The sequence below is a fragment of the Crocuta crocuta genome, unplaced genomic scaffold, assembly GCF_008692635.1.
Source record: "Crocuta crocuta isolate KB4526 unplaced genomic scaffold, BGI_CrCroc_1.0 scaffold256, whole genome shotgun sequence".
Lineage (NCBI taxonomy): Eukaryota > Metazoa > Chordata > Mammalia > Carnivora > Hyaenidae > Crocuta > Crocuta crocuta.
The window spans coordinates 375,326-392,388 of record NW_027530999.1 but is presented as its reverse complement, the minus strand read 5'-3'; the positions used below and the strand labels follow the sequence as shown (position 1 = coordinate 392,388).

Sequence of the window (17,063 nt, the reverse complement as noted above, 5' to 3'; positions counted from 1 at the left end):
CCAAAATAGGCAAATCCATGAAGACAGAAAGTAGATTAGTAGTTGCCATACTGGATAGGAGGAGGGAAGCAGAGTAACTGCTAATGGGTAAAAGTTTCTTTGAAAGAAAAGGACAGTCTAAAATTAGATAGTGGTAAAGGTTGTACATTCTATGAAATACTAAAAACCACTAAGTGATCTATTTCAAAAGGGTGAATTATTATATGTGAATTATATCTCAATAAACAAATTATGATTGAATGAATGAATCCTTGCATTCTTTTATGCAATTGGTTTAAACTTTAAAGTTTTTAAGAAAGAACGATTAGCAGTGACATTTAATTTAGGTAAGAAGTTTCCTTATTTTACTTTTTTAGGATCCTAAGTAATTATTCTTTTTTTTTTTTTTTTGGACAGGAAAATAATCTTTCCTTCTGTATCAGAAATAAAAAGTATAACAACTTATAGAATGAAATGCTCTACAATATTCCAATTTCCTGGTGAAATAGCAGTAAGTTCAGAAAACATGACCTGAAGACATAAATTTCATAAAAATCCCTTTGTTGCTAACTGAAGGGATCTCTAACACTCCCTATGGAACAATCTAGTTGGGCATGTGTGTCTGCAAAAGAAGAAATGAACAAAGCAGAAGTTTTGCTCTCTGTTCAAGGTATTTTACCCCTACACTGTCTCACTACCAGACTGAAATATTATCCCTTCACAAAGTGAGAAACTGAATGTAGGCTGAAAATCTGAGTTAAAACCACCATACCATGTAGCACTGGACATGTTATCATGTCCACTGCAGGTTATCACTACAATATTCATTTCACATCTGCCCCTTTACAAGTTATAATTATGATTTGCAGTCTAGACCCCTCAGGAGCCTTTTGCCTCAAGTCACTTACAAAACGTCATGTATGACAGGCAAAGTGTGTGCTATAAAACTCCAGGGGAACCCTTCATACCACCTGTGATGTGACTGGCCCCCTGCTGCCTTCACCAAACAGGGCTCAACTGGAATACCCTAAAATTTCCACAACATGAAGGGATATAAGACAAAGAATTATAAGGTGATTCCTTAGTCAAAGGAGAGCTTTTATGCTTATTTTTATAGTAATTTGTCACAAACACACAAACCAGTCTTGTTGGTTAACATACCTCATCCTTCAGCTGATTTCTATTAGCTTCATGATGCTGATACTCCGTTCTGGATTTTAAAACTTTACGATCAGCAACAGAAATTCTTTTCTCATACTCTGTGTTATTTCCAATCTCATTTTCCAAAAACTTGATCTTTTCTTTAACCAAATTTTCTTTTTCTCTTAGGTCCTGCTTTATCCTTGCTAATGCCTAAGATTAAAAATATGTTGAATATATATTTAATAGGATGAACAAAACAAACTGAAAGGAAACTAGTTATTATTTTTCTATTAAATTATATTCAGTATTTTATCAAAAGTTCTTAAGACAATATTTTCTTTAAAGAGTCTATTTTTCTTTCATCTGGTACTTTGCTAAAGAGATGAGAAAAATGTCAATCTTTTATAAACAAAAGGTGACTCTAAAAGAACATTAACATTGTTGAATATTTTTACATAGAAAGTTGGATTTCAATGGTTTTTCCAAATATTTCACAGGACTAGGTTGGTTTTTTTTTTTTTCATCTTTTGAGAATAACATTTTAGTTATTGGTTTCAATAGGAATACCTTCACTCAAGACCTTTGGTCTTGGGGATACAAAATAGATAAAATATACAAAGTAGAAACAGAGATGTAAACAAAGGACCATAGGAACAAAGAGATGATGAAGTCTACCAGAGAGGAATTATTAAACGGCATCACCTAAGAGTCAGACTTAAAAAAATTAAAAAAAAAAAAGTTCTAATGTGGTTAAGGTGTAGGGTGGGAAGTCGGGCATAGAATGGGGATATATTAAGAAGAGGTAGGTACAGATGAAAGGAATGAAGCTGGAAAGTTAGAGCGTAGGGTCCAACTGTGCAGAAATTCAATTTTTCAACTGCCATCTTAAAAAGCTTCAATTATTTTTAAATTTTTGTCCTTTTTTTTGAGAGAGAGAAAGAGAGACAGAGAGCCCGAATTTGGGAGGGGCCAGAGGGAGAGAGGGAGAGAGAGAGGAGGAGAAAAATCTTAAGCAGGCTCCATGCTCACTGCAGAGCCCAGTGCGTGGCTCAATCCCACAACCCTGGGATCATGACCTGAGCTGAAATCAAGAGTTGGATGTTCAACCAACTGAGCCATCCAGGATCCCATAAGAGGTTCAATTTTTAAGCAATGTAGAACAAAGAAGTTTTAGAGCTGAGGAATAAAAGAGTCATCTATGGTTTTTACAAGTGATGTTGGCAGCAATATATTGAATGAATTGGAGGGAAAAGGAAAATTTACCCTAAAATGTATTTCTTTCAAGTTTTCCAAAATGGGGTCCCACCAAACAACTAATCACAGAAAATCAGGTTGGGGAGGGTATATGTTCTGGAATCAGTAAATTTTAGAAATGCTGCATGTAATATTGTACATACTAGCATATTAAATGGATATATATCTGAAATATACATTTTAAAAAACATTTTTAATTTACTCAATTTAGTATTCATATGTTTTCTATAACAATTATCATTCTATAATGTAGCATTCTATATATCTACTGTGTATATTCAACCAAAGACAGATCATAACTTCCTAAGTTTATACATGTCAAATGACCATTCTAGAATTTCCTGCCTTATATTGATTTTTCTACCACTTAATCAGATACTCTAATACCTACTTCATTCAACATTCACATTTTTTAACTGTGTTATCTACTCACAGTTAAGTTTTTGTAGGTGATGCTGAAAAGTACAGTAATATTCCAAAATTTCTACACTGGAATAAAAGCATAACAGAAAAATAGTTTTCCTTTTCTAAATGATGTAAAAGTTTCTTTTACAAAGCCAATTTCAGGGTTGCCTGGGTGGCTCAGTTAAGCGTTCTACTCTTCATTTCATCTCAGGTCATGATCTCATGGTTTGTGAGGTGGAGTCCCACATCAGGCTCCACGTTGACAGCCCAGAGCCTGCTTGGGGTTCTCTCTCTCCCTTGCTCTCCCCTCCCCCACAAGCGTTCTTTCTCTCTCTCAAAATAAATAAATAAACTTAAAAAAAAAAAAAAGCTAATTTCAGGTTCATATGCTCAGACTCCTGCCAAGAAGACACTAAGAAGACAGGAGCTGTTTTGGAGGAAAAGGAACAAGTGATTAAATCCTCTAGTAGTATGAACTGGCTCACTGGCTCACCAAAACTGACTGACAAATCTCTTTTCAACTCTGTGTTAAGCGGAGTCATGTTGGTATGGAAGTAGTTTCACCACAGAAATCAGAAATGCTACAAATGGGGAGCCAGTTGTTAAACACTTACAAGTACACCACTTCTTAGCACCCTCCCTATTCTCTTCCAATACAGACAACCAGGAGGTGTCAATAAGGAACCAATGTGAATATGACCAGAGACCTACAAGCTGTATATTCTGCTCAATCAGCAGGCTGAGTCGGTTTAGCTGTGGGGTTGCAGGAGAATGCAGTTCTATTGCAGATAGATCTACAATCTTGGATCTTTCACATTTGATTTACACAGAGAAAGCAGTCAGGACTTGATGTTTGAAACCAAGATCAGCATTAAGAATTACGAGGGACTCCTAGTCAAAACTGGTTCTACTTTGTCCCTCCAAGGAAGGCATAGGCCACTTTGTTGATAAAATGTTGGTTACTTACTGAAACTTAAAATAATAACATATTTACATACAAATCACATATAACAAGTAAACCCCATACAGTTATGAGGATTCAAAACTCCCAATGACCTCAGCTGCTTGCCAAATGCCTTTCCATGCAGTAGATTCAGAATGGAGGTTAAAACATCTCCTCATTTGCTCTCTTTCCTCCTCAATTCCTTCTCCTTCCCAACTTTCCCTAATCTTCCCATTTTTGCTCACCACTATTTTGCTCCTTAATGATTTTCAAAAAAAACTTCTAAATTACCTCTTAAAATAGCAAAAGATAACAGTAGGTCTGTGTTTACTCAGCGTGGTATTCCTTCCCTTCCATGCTTCTAACCTATTATGGGTGCCTCAGTTTCAAAAGTGAAACTTTATCACAGTTTAAGTTTCTTTCCTGACTCTACCTCTTCGTTTCCTGACTATCCATGAGGTTCATTTCCCTACACCAGTGATTGCTACCAAATGGCACATATGTTAAAACAAAGCACTGTGGATAACCATGTGTAAGTCAGAGTATTGCGTTTACGGCACCAATATTATCTATTGACTTTCTCTTGTTCCACATTTCAGAGATGGCAGGATCCAGTTTTCAGCATCATAATACCGTAAGCAAATAATCTTCAAAAAATCACATATCTAAATGAAAAGAGCCTTGGAAAACATTTACCAAAACCATTGAACCCTGCTAAAAAAGTGACTTTCAACTACAAATGTGAGTTACATTTGAACTGAATGAGTTAAACAAAAAAGAGAATAATACAGTTGAACATTGCAAGGACCAAACTACTTTACCAAGGCACAGTTATCAATGTCTTGATCTCTCTTCTGCATCTGTTCTATTGTGTTCTCCCATTGTTTAATGAGTTCTTGTCTTTCATTATGAATTTTACGAAAATCTTGTGCTGCTTTATCCAATTCTAACTGTCAAATACAGAGCAAATAACATTTTTGTGAATTTAAGTGCTTTTGCATACATCACTTTGACAAGAAATAAAATTATTCACTAAACTAACCTGTGCACTTAGAGTCTCTGTAAGTTCGTTGTCAAGTACTTTTCTTTTCTGATGACATTCCAAGGTCAGTCTTTCTAACTGCAAGGTCAGTGCCTATGATGGAGTTACATGTAAAAATATTCATAATTGTTATTTTATTAACTTAAAAGCTATTAGCATATCTTACATTAAGCATACCTTACATTAATACATTAAGTACTATATTATAGATACACATTTGTTTGCTATCTAAAACCCTCAAAGGGTTACAGTGAAAACTCAATTGTTTCTAAAAAGATTTTTAATACTTTTTAATTAGAAAAAAATAATTTTTCATTTTAAATTATTTAAAATAATGCATTTGGTATTATATCTATTAGAAAATAGCATGTTTCATAATACAAAAGTATTAACAGATTTCATTACAAGTAGATTTTAAGTAATGGTTATAATAATATAGTAAGTGATCAATAGCACTATAGTCTCAAATCAGCAAACACTGTGTTATTTTCAAACTGTTATTTAGACAAAAGTAGTTAAAATACTTATACAGAATTCTAGTATAAAACTTTCTTCTCTGAAATGCTTTTGAGAACTCTTCTCAATCAGAATTGAGTCCATGGATCCCGAAATAGTCAGAGGGTATCAGAGGATCTATAAAAGTTTCAGCAAAATTTTATAAGTATTTGAGTACAGTCATTTTTCTAAAGAGAAGATCCTTGGCTTTATTAGATTGTACAAGGAGTATCTGACTCAAAAAAGTTTAAGAACTACTGCTTTAAAATTATAAATCTAAGTAAAATGGTTCACGTACCACAGATTCAGAAAAAACCTAACATTACAATTTGTAATTTCTCACCCTAATTTTATTATCATCTTGTTGTGCGTACTTCTGAAGAGTGAGAGCATCACTATCTTTATGAGCTGATTCTTCTAACCAGGCTTCCAAGGCTTGCTGGTCCCAGTTCATCTGACGTTTCAAACTATCCAATTTTTGAGTAGTTTTAAATATGTTAGTCTAATTTCCAAAGAAAAGGGGCAGGGAGAGATTACAAAATATTATTTACTACACAAACTAAAATAAAACATAACATTACATACTATAGAACATATTAAAAAGGAAAGAAATCCTGTTTATACCTCCATATATATGTATATATAACATACCATATTTAATCATGTACCTACCACATTGTATTTAATTCTTTAGTTATGAAATAAAAGGGAGAAGATTATAAAAGATAAGAATCTTAGTTGAGCCATAGGTTGGTTAAAAAGGCTTTAGGGAGACTCCCCCAGAGCAATCTCTAATATTAGTCACTCCACCAAATCTTAATAAAAATAGTGCACTTGATATGCTAACTCAAGCCCAACACAAGTCCCCTTCAGCTCCATTTCCAATCACATAGCTGCCACTAAGTAGTCTCTTCTATGGAAATTTTGGAAGCATTTCTAATTGAAATAAATACAGTTGTTAAGGAAATAAAAATATTTCTGTAAATTCATTTAATAAATCTAGATTCACAAAAGAAAACAAATGAATATGCAAACAAGTATAAATTAATATAGTAAAATATGCATGCATACATATACATATACATGTGCATTTCTACATGTATATCCATATGTAAAGAGAAGAATCAAATTTGGAGAGAACTCCCAAATCAGGTAAGTAAAAATGAAGGAAAAGAGAAAAAGAGATGACAGCGGCTTAATATTAGAGTCATAGGCTGATAAAATAATATGAAAGATAAAAATTTTGAATGAAAAATGAAACTCAATGTTAAAAATAATTTTTTAATGTTGCTTTTAAAATATATGAATAAATTATATATACCTAGTATCAGATGATACTTATGAATAAATGATGCCTAGCATTGCATAGTAGATAGCCAGTATGGTACTCTGCACATGGTACTGCGCAAGGACTATTTGGCAAATGAATAGTAGGAAAATAAATGTAACATTCTACCATTGTTTCATTCAAATGACAACTCCGCATCCCTTTCATTGTCCAAAAAGCAATGTTTTTTGTAAATGTCAGAAAACTAATGAATGCCCTTCCCATAAAGAAAAAAAAGAAATCAGTATTTGTTGGTGAGGAATAAAGGAACAATAGCACAAAATTTTAAGTAACATTTTAACACATACTTCCTTGTCACTTTTCTTTTCCTGTATTGAAGCCATCTCATTTTGTAGTCGTTGGATTTCATCCTTCACTCGTCCCAGTTCTCTCTCGGCAATCATCTTAAAATGCTCTTCGCTTTCAATCTCATGCTCTCTGGCTTTACAAAGAGACTACAGAATAAGTTACAAGATAGAAAGATTTTTAAAATTTAATATTATACAATATTTATAATAATCCATTAGCCCCCCAAAAGTTCCCACAAAATACTTAGATTAAGTTCTAGTAATTCCAGTTCACTGAAACCTAAGCCATGTTAGATTTTGTAATTCAGTGTAGTTGGTATTGCTTACTAGTTGTAAGAAAGTGTCAGTTCATGGAATGACCTAGGAGAAAATACTTTTTTAGATTTTATTTGGTCTAGGGAAACTGCAGAAAATCAAAGTTTATGTGGTAGGAGTTAAAAAGATATAATTTATAACTTACCTAAAAAATAAATAAAATTTATTTAAAAATACTTAAGAAATGGGTTGTTTCTATAAACTGATGATGTAAACTGATTACAGAGATAATTTATAAATGACTACATAAACATTGATGGTTATAAATATTTCCCAGAATATATTAATAAACAATCATGCCTTCATGTTAAGCTTCACTTAATAAAATATTATTTATCGACTACTGAGTTTGTAGTGCTTCTAAGTTATCAACATCAGTATTATTTTTACATTATTAGAGCTGTTAATGCTATAGGAAGTTTATTGTCTTCTATATATCTATTATCTGATTTAATTGAGGTTTGACTACAATGAAATATATACATACAGAGAATCTCTGACTCTTTTTTTACTTAAAAAATTTTTTAAACATTATTTATTTTTGAGAGACAGAGAGAAACAGAGTGAGCAGGAGAGGAGCAGAGAGAGAGGGAGACAGAGTCTGAACCATGCTCCAGGCTCTGTGCGGACAGGCTGACAGCAGCAAGCCTGATGTAGGGCTCAAACACATGAATCATGAGATCATGACCTGCACTGAAGTTGGACGCTTAACTGAGCCACCCAGTCACCCCTAGAATCTCTGACTATCAAATCCCCAACTCAATGGTTTAATAACTTAAAGAAAGAAAAGATGTTCCAGTTTTTTAATTAATCATATCAGGATCCAAAAATCTCAAGTATTGCTTCTAAAAGTTTATAAATTTGCTGCTTCCTAATAACATCTTTAAACTACAAAATGGTTACTTACCAATATTAATGATAAGTTGTTATTAAAAAACATGTTTTGTTCACTATTAAGAATTACATACCTTTCAAAGAAAGGCAGATACATTTAAAAAAAAATAGTTTGAGATGGAAGTTAGTAAAATCTCCAATGCTGACCTGCCGAGCTATACGCTGGGCATTGTCAGGGAATGATGTTCTACACATGAATAGATTGTCCATAAAAAAATATACTTAACTAATCACTCTTAAGTTTTAAATTTTATTACTTGTAGTAATATTTCTAAAATGCATTTCTCCAGTTATCTTAGTGTCTTAAATATAATTTAACTTTTCTACTATCTCAGGATCCTAAAATAATGTGGCATCCTAAGGGCTACTGAAATGTGTGAACTATTTGTTTCCACTCAAAAAGGCCGCAGTGGGTTGTGCTGTAAAAGTGAAAACAAGGTGGAAATTCTATGTAGGTCTATTTTGGCTTGAAATCATTTCTCATTGTCATCACTGTACCCTACTCATATAATTTGCTGCCTAATATTACATTAGGCTGAATGATTTCTTCTTTCAAATGAATGAATTATTCCTTGAACTTGGTGACAGTAGTGAGTTCCTCAAAAGTCTTTTTTTTTTCTATCTACTTTCAGGTTCAAGGTTATGTTTACAATAGTTTAGCTATGCTAAAGTTTCTTGTATCTCCAAAATAAAATTACAGATGTATATGCAATGTGAAATGTTCCATGACCACACATGACATATTCAACATGAATGTCAACATTATCATACCTGTGTAAATGAAAACTCTTGCTTAACATTTTTGAAGTGAGAAGTCATAGCATTAATTCGATCTTCATAGTCACGTAGCTGACCTTGCAAGCTTGACCTTTCCTCCTGCAGCTTTGACAACTGTAAATAATACGTGTGGTAATTTAGACATTACTGTGGGAAAATTAGTACTATATTAAAACAATAGAAATCTCTCAAGGACCACTGCTGCAACACAATTTTCATACAGCAGTACTTACAGGGGAAAAAATGAGAACCTATTACATAATTAAACCACAATATCTCTAGAACAAACAAGAGCATAATAACAGACATAACAAAAACACAGAACATGAACCATAAATTCAAAAAGTAGCGGACACCAGGTATAACAAACTCCTCCTTGAACTATTCAAAATCAATAGATTTAGGGCAACGTTTAACAGAACAACAGACTTCCATGTGCTTAGGACCTGTTTCTTAATGTATGTTGTATGTCATTGAATTAAAACCCTGAATAGAAACAAATCATTGTAAATGCATAACAATCAAACAAACAAAAAAACTTTAGGAAACTACAAAATAGATTCCCAGGACAATTAGAATATGTCACCCCTCAAATCAATGAGAAAGAATGAAATCTGGCCATGTGTAGCAACATGGATGGACCTTGAGGGTGTTATGCTGAGTGAAATAAGTCAGGCAGAGAAGGACAAATACCATATGTTTGCACGTATAGGAGGATTAGGAGGAACTTAACAGAGGACCAAGGGGGAGAAGAAGGGGGTAAATGGTGGGGGAGAGGGAGAGAGGCAAACCATGAGAGACTCTTGAATGCTGAGAACAAACTGAGGACTGATGGGTGTGGGAGGTAGGGGGGAGATGGGCATGGAGGAGGGCACTTGTGGAGATGAGCACTGGGTGTTATATGAAAACCAACTTGACAATAAACTATTTGTAAAAAAAAAAACAACAAAAAAAAAACTCAACAGAACAAAAATCTTGATCTGTGGTTCCCAAAGTTGGGGCTACAACCCAAGGAGTTGCACAACAAGATCGACTGAAATGCAAAAGACCCTATTTGAATTTTTTAAATAAGGAAGTAATAAAATACTAATGTACTGTATGTTATGTCCTATATTCCATTAAACATACTAAATCATACTAAATATGTATTTTTGCTTTTATTTCATTAATTTCAGTTTTCCTTTTAATTCCCTCTTTGGTTCACTTTGTCATTCTTTTTCAAAAACTTATTAAGAGCAGTTCTTAATTTTTTTTTTACTTTTTTGTCACATTGATTGCTATGGACTAAATCTGTGTCACCCTCAAATTCATATGCTTTATCCACAACTTGATGGTATCTGGAGTTGGGCCTTTGTGAGTAGGTTTAAATTAGGACATGAAGGTAGGACCTTCATGATGGAATTAGTGTCCTTATTAGAAGAAAAGAGACCAGAGCTTTTTTCTCTTTGCCACATGAGAACACAGCGAGAAGGCAGACGTCTGCAAGCCAAGAAGACAGCTCTCACTAGAGCACCCTGATCTTCACTTATAGCCTTCAGAACCATGAGAAATAAATGTCTTTTTAATAAATAAATGTTTTGGGGGGCACCTGGGTGCCTTAGTCAGTTAAGTGTCCGACTTCGGCTCAGGTCATGATCACACGGTTCGTAGGTTCGAGCCCCGCATCGGGCTCTGTGCTGACAGCTCAGAGCCTGGAGCCTGTTTCGGATTCTGTGTCTCCCGCTCTCTCTGACTCTCCCTTGCTCATGCTGTCTCTCTCTCTCAGAAATAAATTTTAAAAACATTAAAATAAATAAATAAGTAAATAAATGTTTTTTCAGTCAGTCTATGGTATTTTGTTATAGCAACCCAAGCCGACTAAAGCACTGAATAAAAATGAAGTCATTTAAGGGACTTAAGCCTGTAAGTTTTCCTTAATATTTTTGCTATTTCCAGTGGATACAGACGTGAAGTAGTCTTTATTGTTTTCTAAAAGTTAACTTTTCCCTTTCAATTTCTTCATGATAGAAGAGCTATCTAGGTTTCTGAGAAATTGGCCTAAGTATTTAAGATGGATGTCTTAGTCAGCTCAGGCCACCAAAACAAAATATCATGACTGAGTGGCTTAAAGAACAGAAAATTTATTTCTCAGAGTTCTGGGGACCAGAAAGCCCAGGATTGAGGTACTAGACAATTTGGTTCTGGTGAAATCTCTTTACCTGACTTGCAGACAGGGCCTTCTAGCTGCATCCTCAAACAGTGGAGAGAGAGAGCTCTGGTCTCTCTTCCGCTTCACATAAAGATATAATACCATTATGGGAGCCACATTCTCATGATCTCATCTAAGCCTAATTATCTGCCAAAGGCCCCACCACCAAATCCCAACACATTGGAGATTAGGGCTTCAACATATGAATGGGAGGGGCAGACAAACATTCAGTCCATAAAATGAAGATAATTTTTAAAATTATTTATTATAAATTCTATTGGTTTATGATCAGAAAAATGTGGCCTATAAAATTCCCACCACTCGAATGTAAACTGGTACAGCCCCTCTGGAAAACAGTATGGAGGTTCCTCAGGAAACTAACAATAGAACTCCCCTATGACTCAGCAATAGCACTGCTAGGAATTTACCCAAGGGATACAGAAATGCTGAGGCATAGGAGCACATGTACCCCAATGTTCATAGCAGCACTCTCCACAATAGCTAAAACATGGAAAGAGCCTAAGTGTCCATCAACTGACGAATGGATCAAGAAGATGTGGTTTATCTATACCATGGAATACTACATGGCAATGAGAAAGAATGAAATCTGGCCATGTGTAGCAACATGGATGGATCTTGAGGGTGTTATGCTGAGCGAAACAAGTCAGGCAGAGAAGGACAAATATCATATGTTTGCACGTATAGGAGGATTAGGAGGAACTTAAATGAGGAACAAGGGGGAGAAGAAGGGGGAAATGGTGGGGGAAAGGGAGAGAAGCAAACCATGAGAGACTCTTGAATGCTGACAAAAACTGAGGACTGATGGTTGTGGGGGGAGGGGGATGGGCATGGAGGAGGGCACTTGTGGGGATGAGCACTGAGTGTTATGTGGAAACTAATTTGACAATAAACTATTTGTAAAAAAAATAAAAAATAAAAAAAATAAAATTCCCACCACTCATTTCTCTAATTGTGGTAAAATATACATAAACATACATTTTATCATTTTAACCATTTTTCGGTGTACATTAAGAAGAGTGTCATTAATTGGGTTGTCTAGGTAGCTCAGCCAGTTAAGCATCCAACTCGCTTCAAGCCCCATGCCCCTTGCCTCTGCACTGGCAGCATGGAGCTTGTTTAGGATTTTCTCTCTCTCTGCCCCTCCTTTATTTATTTAATAAATAAATAAATGGAGGAGGAGGAGAATGGGGAGGGGGTGGAGTGGCAATAAATACATTCATGTGTTGTGCAACCCCTGCCACTATCCACCTAAAAACTTTCATCTTCCCAAACTGAAACTCTGTGCCCATTAAACCCTAACTCCCCATTCCTCTTCCCCCCAGCCTCTGGAAATCACCGTTATACTTGTGTCTCTATGAACTTGACTATTCTAGGTATGTCATATAAGTGGAATGATACAGTATTTGTCCTGTTGTGTCCATCTTATCTCACTTTGTATAATGTCCTTAAGGTGTATCATTCACTTTTAATGCATTAATGTTTTCATCCTGGTATAGTAAATGATCCACCTTTGTAAATGTTTTACGGACATATTTTTAAACGGGTTTATTTAAGGGATATATGCTGTCTATGTTTTTAAGATATTATTCATACATTTATATTCTTATTTTTGTCTATTAGAACTGTCCAATTCTGAAGTCAATATTGAAGTATCCTACTACACCTGTATTTTTGTCAAAGTTTACTTGTATTTATAATAGTTTTTACTTTTATGTACTTAGTTGCTATTTTGTTTGTTGTATACAGCTTTATGACTTTTATTTTCTTCATCAGTTACTAACTTTTATGATTGCATAATGAACCCAGAGCAAAAGCATATGCTTTCCTAATGGAAGCATAATGACTAACTCTCCACAAGTTGATCATTTATTCCCCATAGAATTCCCATTTTTCTGCCTATTTTAAATATAAAAGGACATGCAAGGACCATCAGAATTTACATCATGTGAAAGATATCAAGATAAACAAGTAAAAAGATCCCAAGGGAAACATATGCAAGAAACAATGCAAGAAACCAATTGGCAACCAACGATGCAAGGAATCAAAAGCACAAAACAATAGTCCTTTCTTGAAACAACTATGTAAGGATAGAACCCAACCAGGCAAAAGATGAATCAAAGTGAAAAATCCAAGAAAAGATAAACTGAGTAAAAGTGGTTGAATTAGGACCATTAAACCAGTTTAAATATAAAACTAAGACTAAACACTTGTAGTAAATTAAAGGCACTAAATGGAATTAAAAATAAAATAAAGCTTGATAATATAAAAATAATAAAACCACTATTTTTTAACAGTGTAAAAGATGGTGCAAAGAAGTATGAGAACTAATTTATTTGTTTTAAAAATGAAAAATGAAAAGGCAAGGAGTCAACCCATACGGTCTACAAATGAAACAAAGAATTTTTTAAACAATAATTTAACCATTTCATTTTTTCTTATAGTTTTTCTTAATGTTAAGAAATTTGTTTAGCAATTACTATTTCTTGTAAAGAGTAATATTTACGTGAAATTCAATAATTCCTTTCTTTTTGTCTCTTAAGATAAGTAAAATTAAATTTTTTATTAAATAAAAATTTTTATGTTAAAAACAGTACACATAGTAGGATTCCATTTTAATAATACTTCTGTCTGATGCAGGAAGAATGAACCTGGGCCACTTTCTTACACCATACACAAAAATAAACTCAAAATGGATGAAAGGCCTAAAGGTAAAACAGGAAGTCATCAAAATCCTAGATGAGAAGATAGGCAACAACCTCTTTGACCTCAGCTGCAGCAACTTCTTACTTGACATGTCTCCAGAGGCAAGGGAAATAAAAGTAAAAATGAACTATTGAGACCTCATTAAAATAAAAAGCTTTTGCATAGTGAAGGAAACAATCAGCAAAACTAAAAGGGAACTGATGGAATGGGAGAAGATATTTGCAAATGACCTATCAGATAAAGGGTTAGTATCCAAAATCTGTAAAGATTTTGTATCCAAAGGGTTAGTATCCAAAATCTGTAAAGATTTTTGTATCCAAAGGGTTAGTATCCAAATCTGTAAAGATCTGTTAACAAAACAACACCCAAAAAAACCAAATAGTCCAGTGAGGAAATGGGCAAAAGACATGAATAGACACTTTCCCAAAGAAGACATCCATATAGCTAACAGACACATGAAAAGATGCTCAACATCACTCATCATCAGGGAAATACAAGTCATAACCACAATGAGATATCACCTCACCCCTGTCAGAATGGCTAACATTAACAATTCAGGCAACAACAGATGTTGGCAAGGATGCAGAGAAAGAGAAACCCTTTTGCATTGGTGGTGGGAATGCAAACTGCTGTAGCCACTCTGGAAAACAGGATGGAGGTTCCTCAAACAATTTAAAAAAAAAACTACCTTACGGCCCAGCAATTGCACTAGTAGGTATTTATCCAAAGGATATAGGAGTGCTCTTTCAAAGGGACACATGCACCCCAATGTTTATAGCCAGGCTATCAACATTAGCCAAAGTGTGGAGAGAGCGCAAATGTCCATCAACTGATGAATGGATACAGAAGATGTGGTATTACTCGGTGATCCAAAAGAATGAAATCTTGTCATTTGCAACCATGTGGATGGAATAGAGTGTATTATGTTAAGGAAAATAAGCAAGTCAGAGAAAGACAAATATCATATGATTTCACTCATATGTGGGATTTAAGATACAAAACAGATGAATATAGGGGAAGGGAAGCAAAAATACTATAAAAACAGAGGAGAGAAACCATTAGAGACTCTTAAATACAGAGGGTTACTGGAGGGGTGTTGGGTAGAGGGAAGGGCTAAATGGATGAAGGGTATTAAGGAGGGCATAATTGGGATAGCACTGGGTATTATATGTAAGTGATAAATCACTAAATTCTATTCCTGAAATCATTATCACACTATATGTTAACTAGGATTTAAATTTAATAAAATAATACTTATGTCTGTCTTTTCTATCTATACATCTGTAGACTATGATGTCTGGAATATTTGTTTAATGCCATGAAAGCCATTTCTAGAGTCAAGAGTGGGTATTTTGAGGAAGGAATATCCTATTTTCTATTTTATACCCTTCTGTTTGAATATCTTAAACTTACTAGAGTTGCCTTTTCAATGCCACTGTTTATTCAGATAAAGTGATTATGGCCCTCACTCTTCTTTTTATTGCTCCCTAATCTTTTTTAAAAAGCTAATATATGTATATAAAATCATGAGATAAATAATATGGCAATAATAAAAACTAATATTTGAATGGAACTTTAACCTACATTAATGTCCTTAGAGCTGTATAACAATCCTGTGACATGATTAATTTATTTCCAGTTTATATAAGAAGAAACAGGCCCACTGCTGGTAAATAGGATCTGAACCCAGGGCTGGAAGCTTCTTAATATTCTTATTCCTCAATACTCAGTGCCAAATTTCATATATTTCTTAATGTTGCCCTTCATTAAAAGCAAAAAAAGAAAAAGAAAAAAACCTGCAGCTATCTAATTTAGACATGAGTAAACAGGTCAGAATATTTTGAAAAAAAAATCTTCAAAAGACAGTGAAGGACTTTCATTTTCTTTTCCAAGGAAAGAAAACCTTCTCTTCCACTCTATGAAGCAATGTAAACATTATCTGTTCTTGGATCCTCCTCAACGCAACACACTGCCATGTGACAGAACTTTAGACTAATTGCTAAAGGTTTTTAAAAGTTTTCTGAGCTAGTTGCAATTTTATTTTTAACAACTACTACGCACTGGTAGCAAGCCGGGGTAAAATACTCCTTACAACGTAAAATATTTTTAAATCACTGTGTGACAGCATCCTCACTTTGAAAAGCTGTACACTGCACATTTTACATTCTTACTAGAACGTCTCTCTTGAAAGTATTTCTTGAAATCACTTTCAACTGTAAATGTCATAGGCAGAAACTCAAAAAGTAATGTCAACCAGAGCGTGTTTTGCTTATAAACATCCGCAAACAACTGTTGCTACGAAAACCTCAGAAGGCCCTTTGCAGGCGCGCTTAACTCTGAAGAAGGAAAAAGCGGACGCAGCAACCAGCCTTTCCTCTCCCGCCCAGGAGGCGACATGGAATGGGAGCCGAGAGAGTAACAATTCAGGCTTTATAGTCTTGAAAATCAATGATCGTTTCAATGATGCTTTTCAAGTACCGTAAGGGGTAAACAGATTTGGGAGAAAGGAGATGGTGCGGTGAGCGTTAGACAGAAAAGAGATAAAACTGGGGACGGAAAAGGGAAGAAGAAAAGGGTTGAAGTATTCCTGCCAACCAAGAAACTACCCCTTCTTGCCCCCGCCTTCTTCACCTGATCCTTACCTGATTTTCCAGCATCTTGTTCTCTTCGTTTGCCACCGGGATAGCGAACCCATCGTCCCAGTGCAGCTCCGCCAAGAATTCGCTACTCATGATGGCAGAAGTATAGGGTGCCTCTGACAGGGTGTGGAGGAAAGACCCGCCTTCTCGTAGAGCCCGGGAGCAGCACGCGAGGCAACTCGCTTACACCCGCAAATCTCCCGGGGAATTACCACCCCAGCCCTAGCAACCGCTCCGCGTCCTTAGTTACCAAACAGGAAGTGCTCAAGCAGGAAAGCAAACCTTCCGGTTGAGAATTCTTGCCTGCATCCGGAGCCGATTTTCTTCTTGAGCTTCCAAGGAAGCGAAGCAATTACTCCAGAGGTTCTCTGGGGGGTTGGCGGCCCCAGCCTAACTTTCCCTCAAGTTGCAGCTCAGGGTCGTCCCCCTGGGCGCTCCCGGAGAGTGTAAAGGCTGTGGCGCCTGCGGTCTCCGGGGGACACCGGGTGCGGGAATGGCGTTTGCGCCCCGCAGCTGCCGGATCGCACGCAGAAGATGAGAGCTATCGAAAACAGACTTTTCTTTTCAAGTGGTGTTTCCTGAGTTTCATCCGTAGACGAAAGCTTGTAGGCTGACGGAGACTGATATTTT

The 17,063-nt window shown here is 35.4% G+C and overlaps 1 protein-coding gene across 1 annotated transcript in view; it reads right to left on the bottom strand.

Moving 5' to 3' along the window:
* The window catches only part of CCDC39 (coiled-coil domain 39 molecular ruler complex subunit), a 45,457-nt gene extending 28,870 nt beyond the window's left edge, over positions 1–16,587 (bottom strand). The window contains exons 1-7 of the mRNA XM_077770563.1: positions 16,437–16,587; positions 8,877–8,996; positions 6,897–7,043; positions 5,605–5,763; positions 4,767–4,859; positions 4,546–4,674; positions 1,141–1,332 (exon numbers count right to left, since the gene is read on the bottom strand). Of these exons, the coding sequence (XP_077626689.1) occupies positions 1,141–1,332; positions 4,546–4,674; positions 4,767–4,859; positions 5,605–5,763; positions 6,897–7,043; positions 8,877–8,996; positions 16,437–16,526 (930 nt within the window). The 5' untranslated portion in view covers positions 16,527–16,587. The remainder of the gene's footprint in view (positions 1–1,140; positions 1,333–4,545; positions 4,675–4,766; positions 4,860–5,604; positions 5,764–6,896; positions 7,044–8,876; positions 8,997–16,436) is intronic.
* Positions 16,588–17,063: the final 476 nt, after the last annotated feature.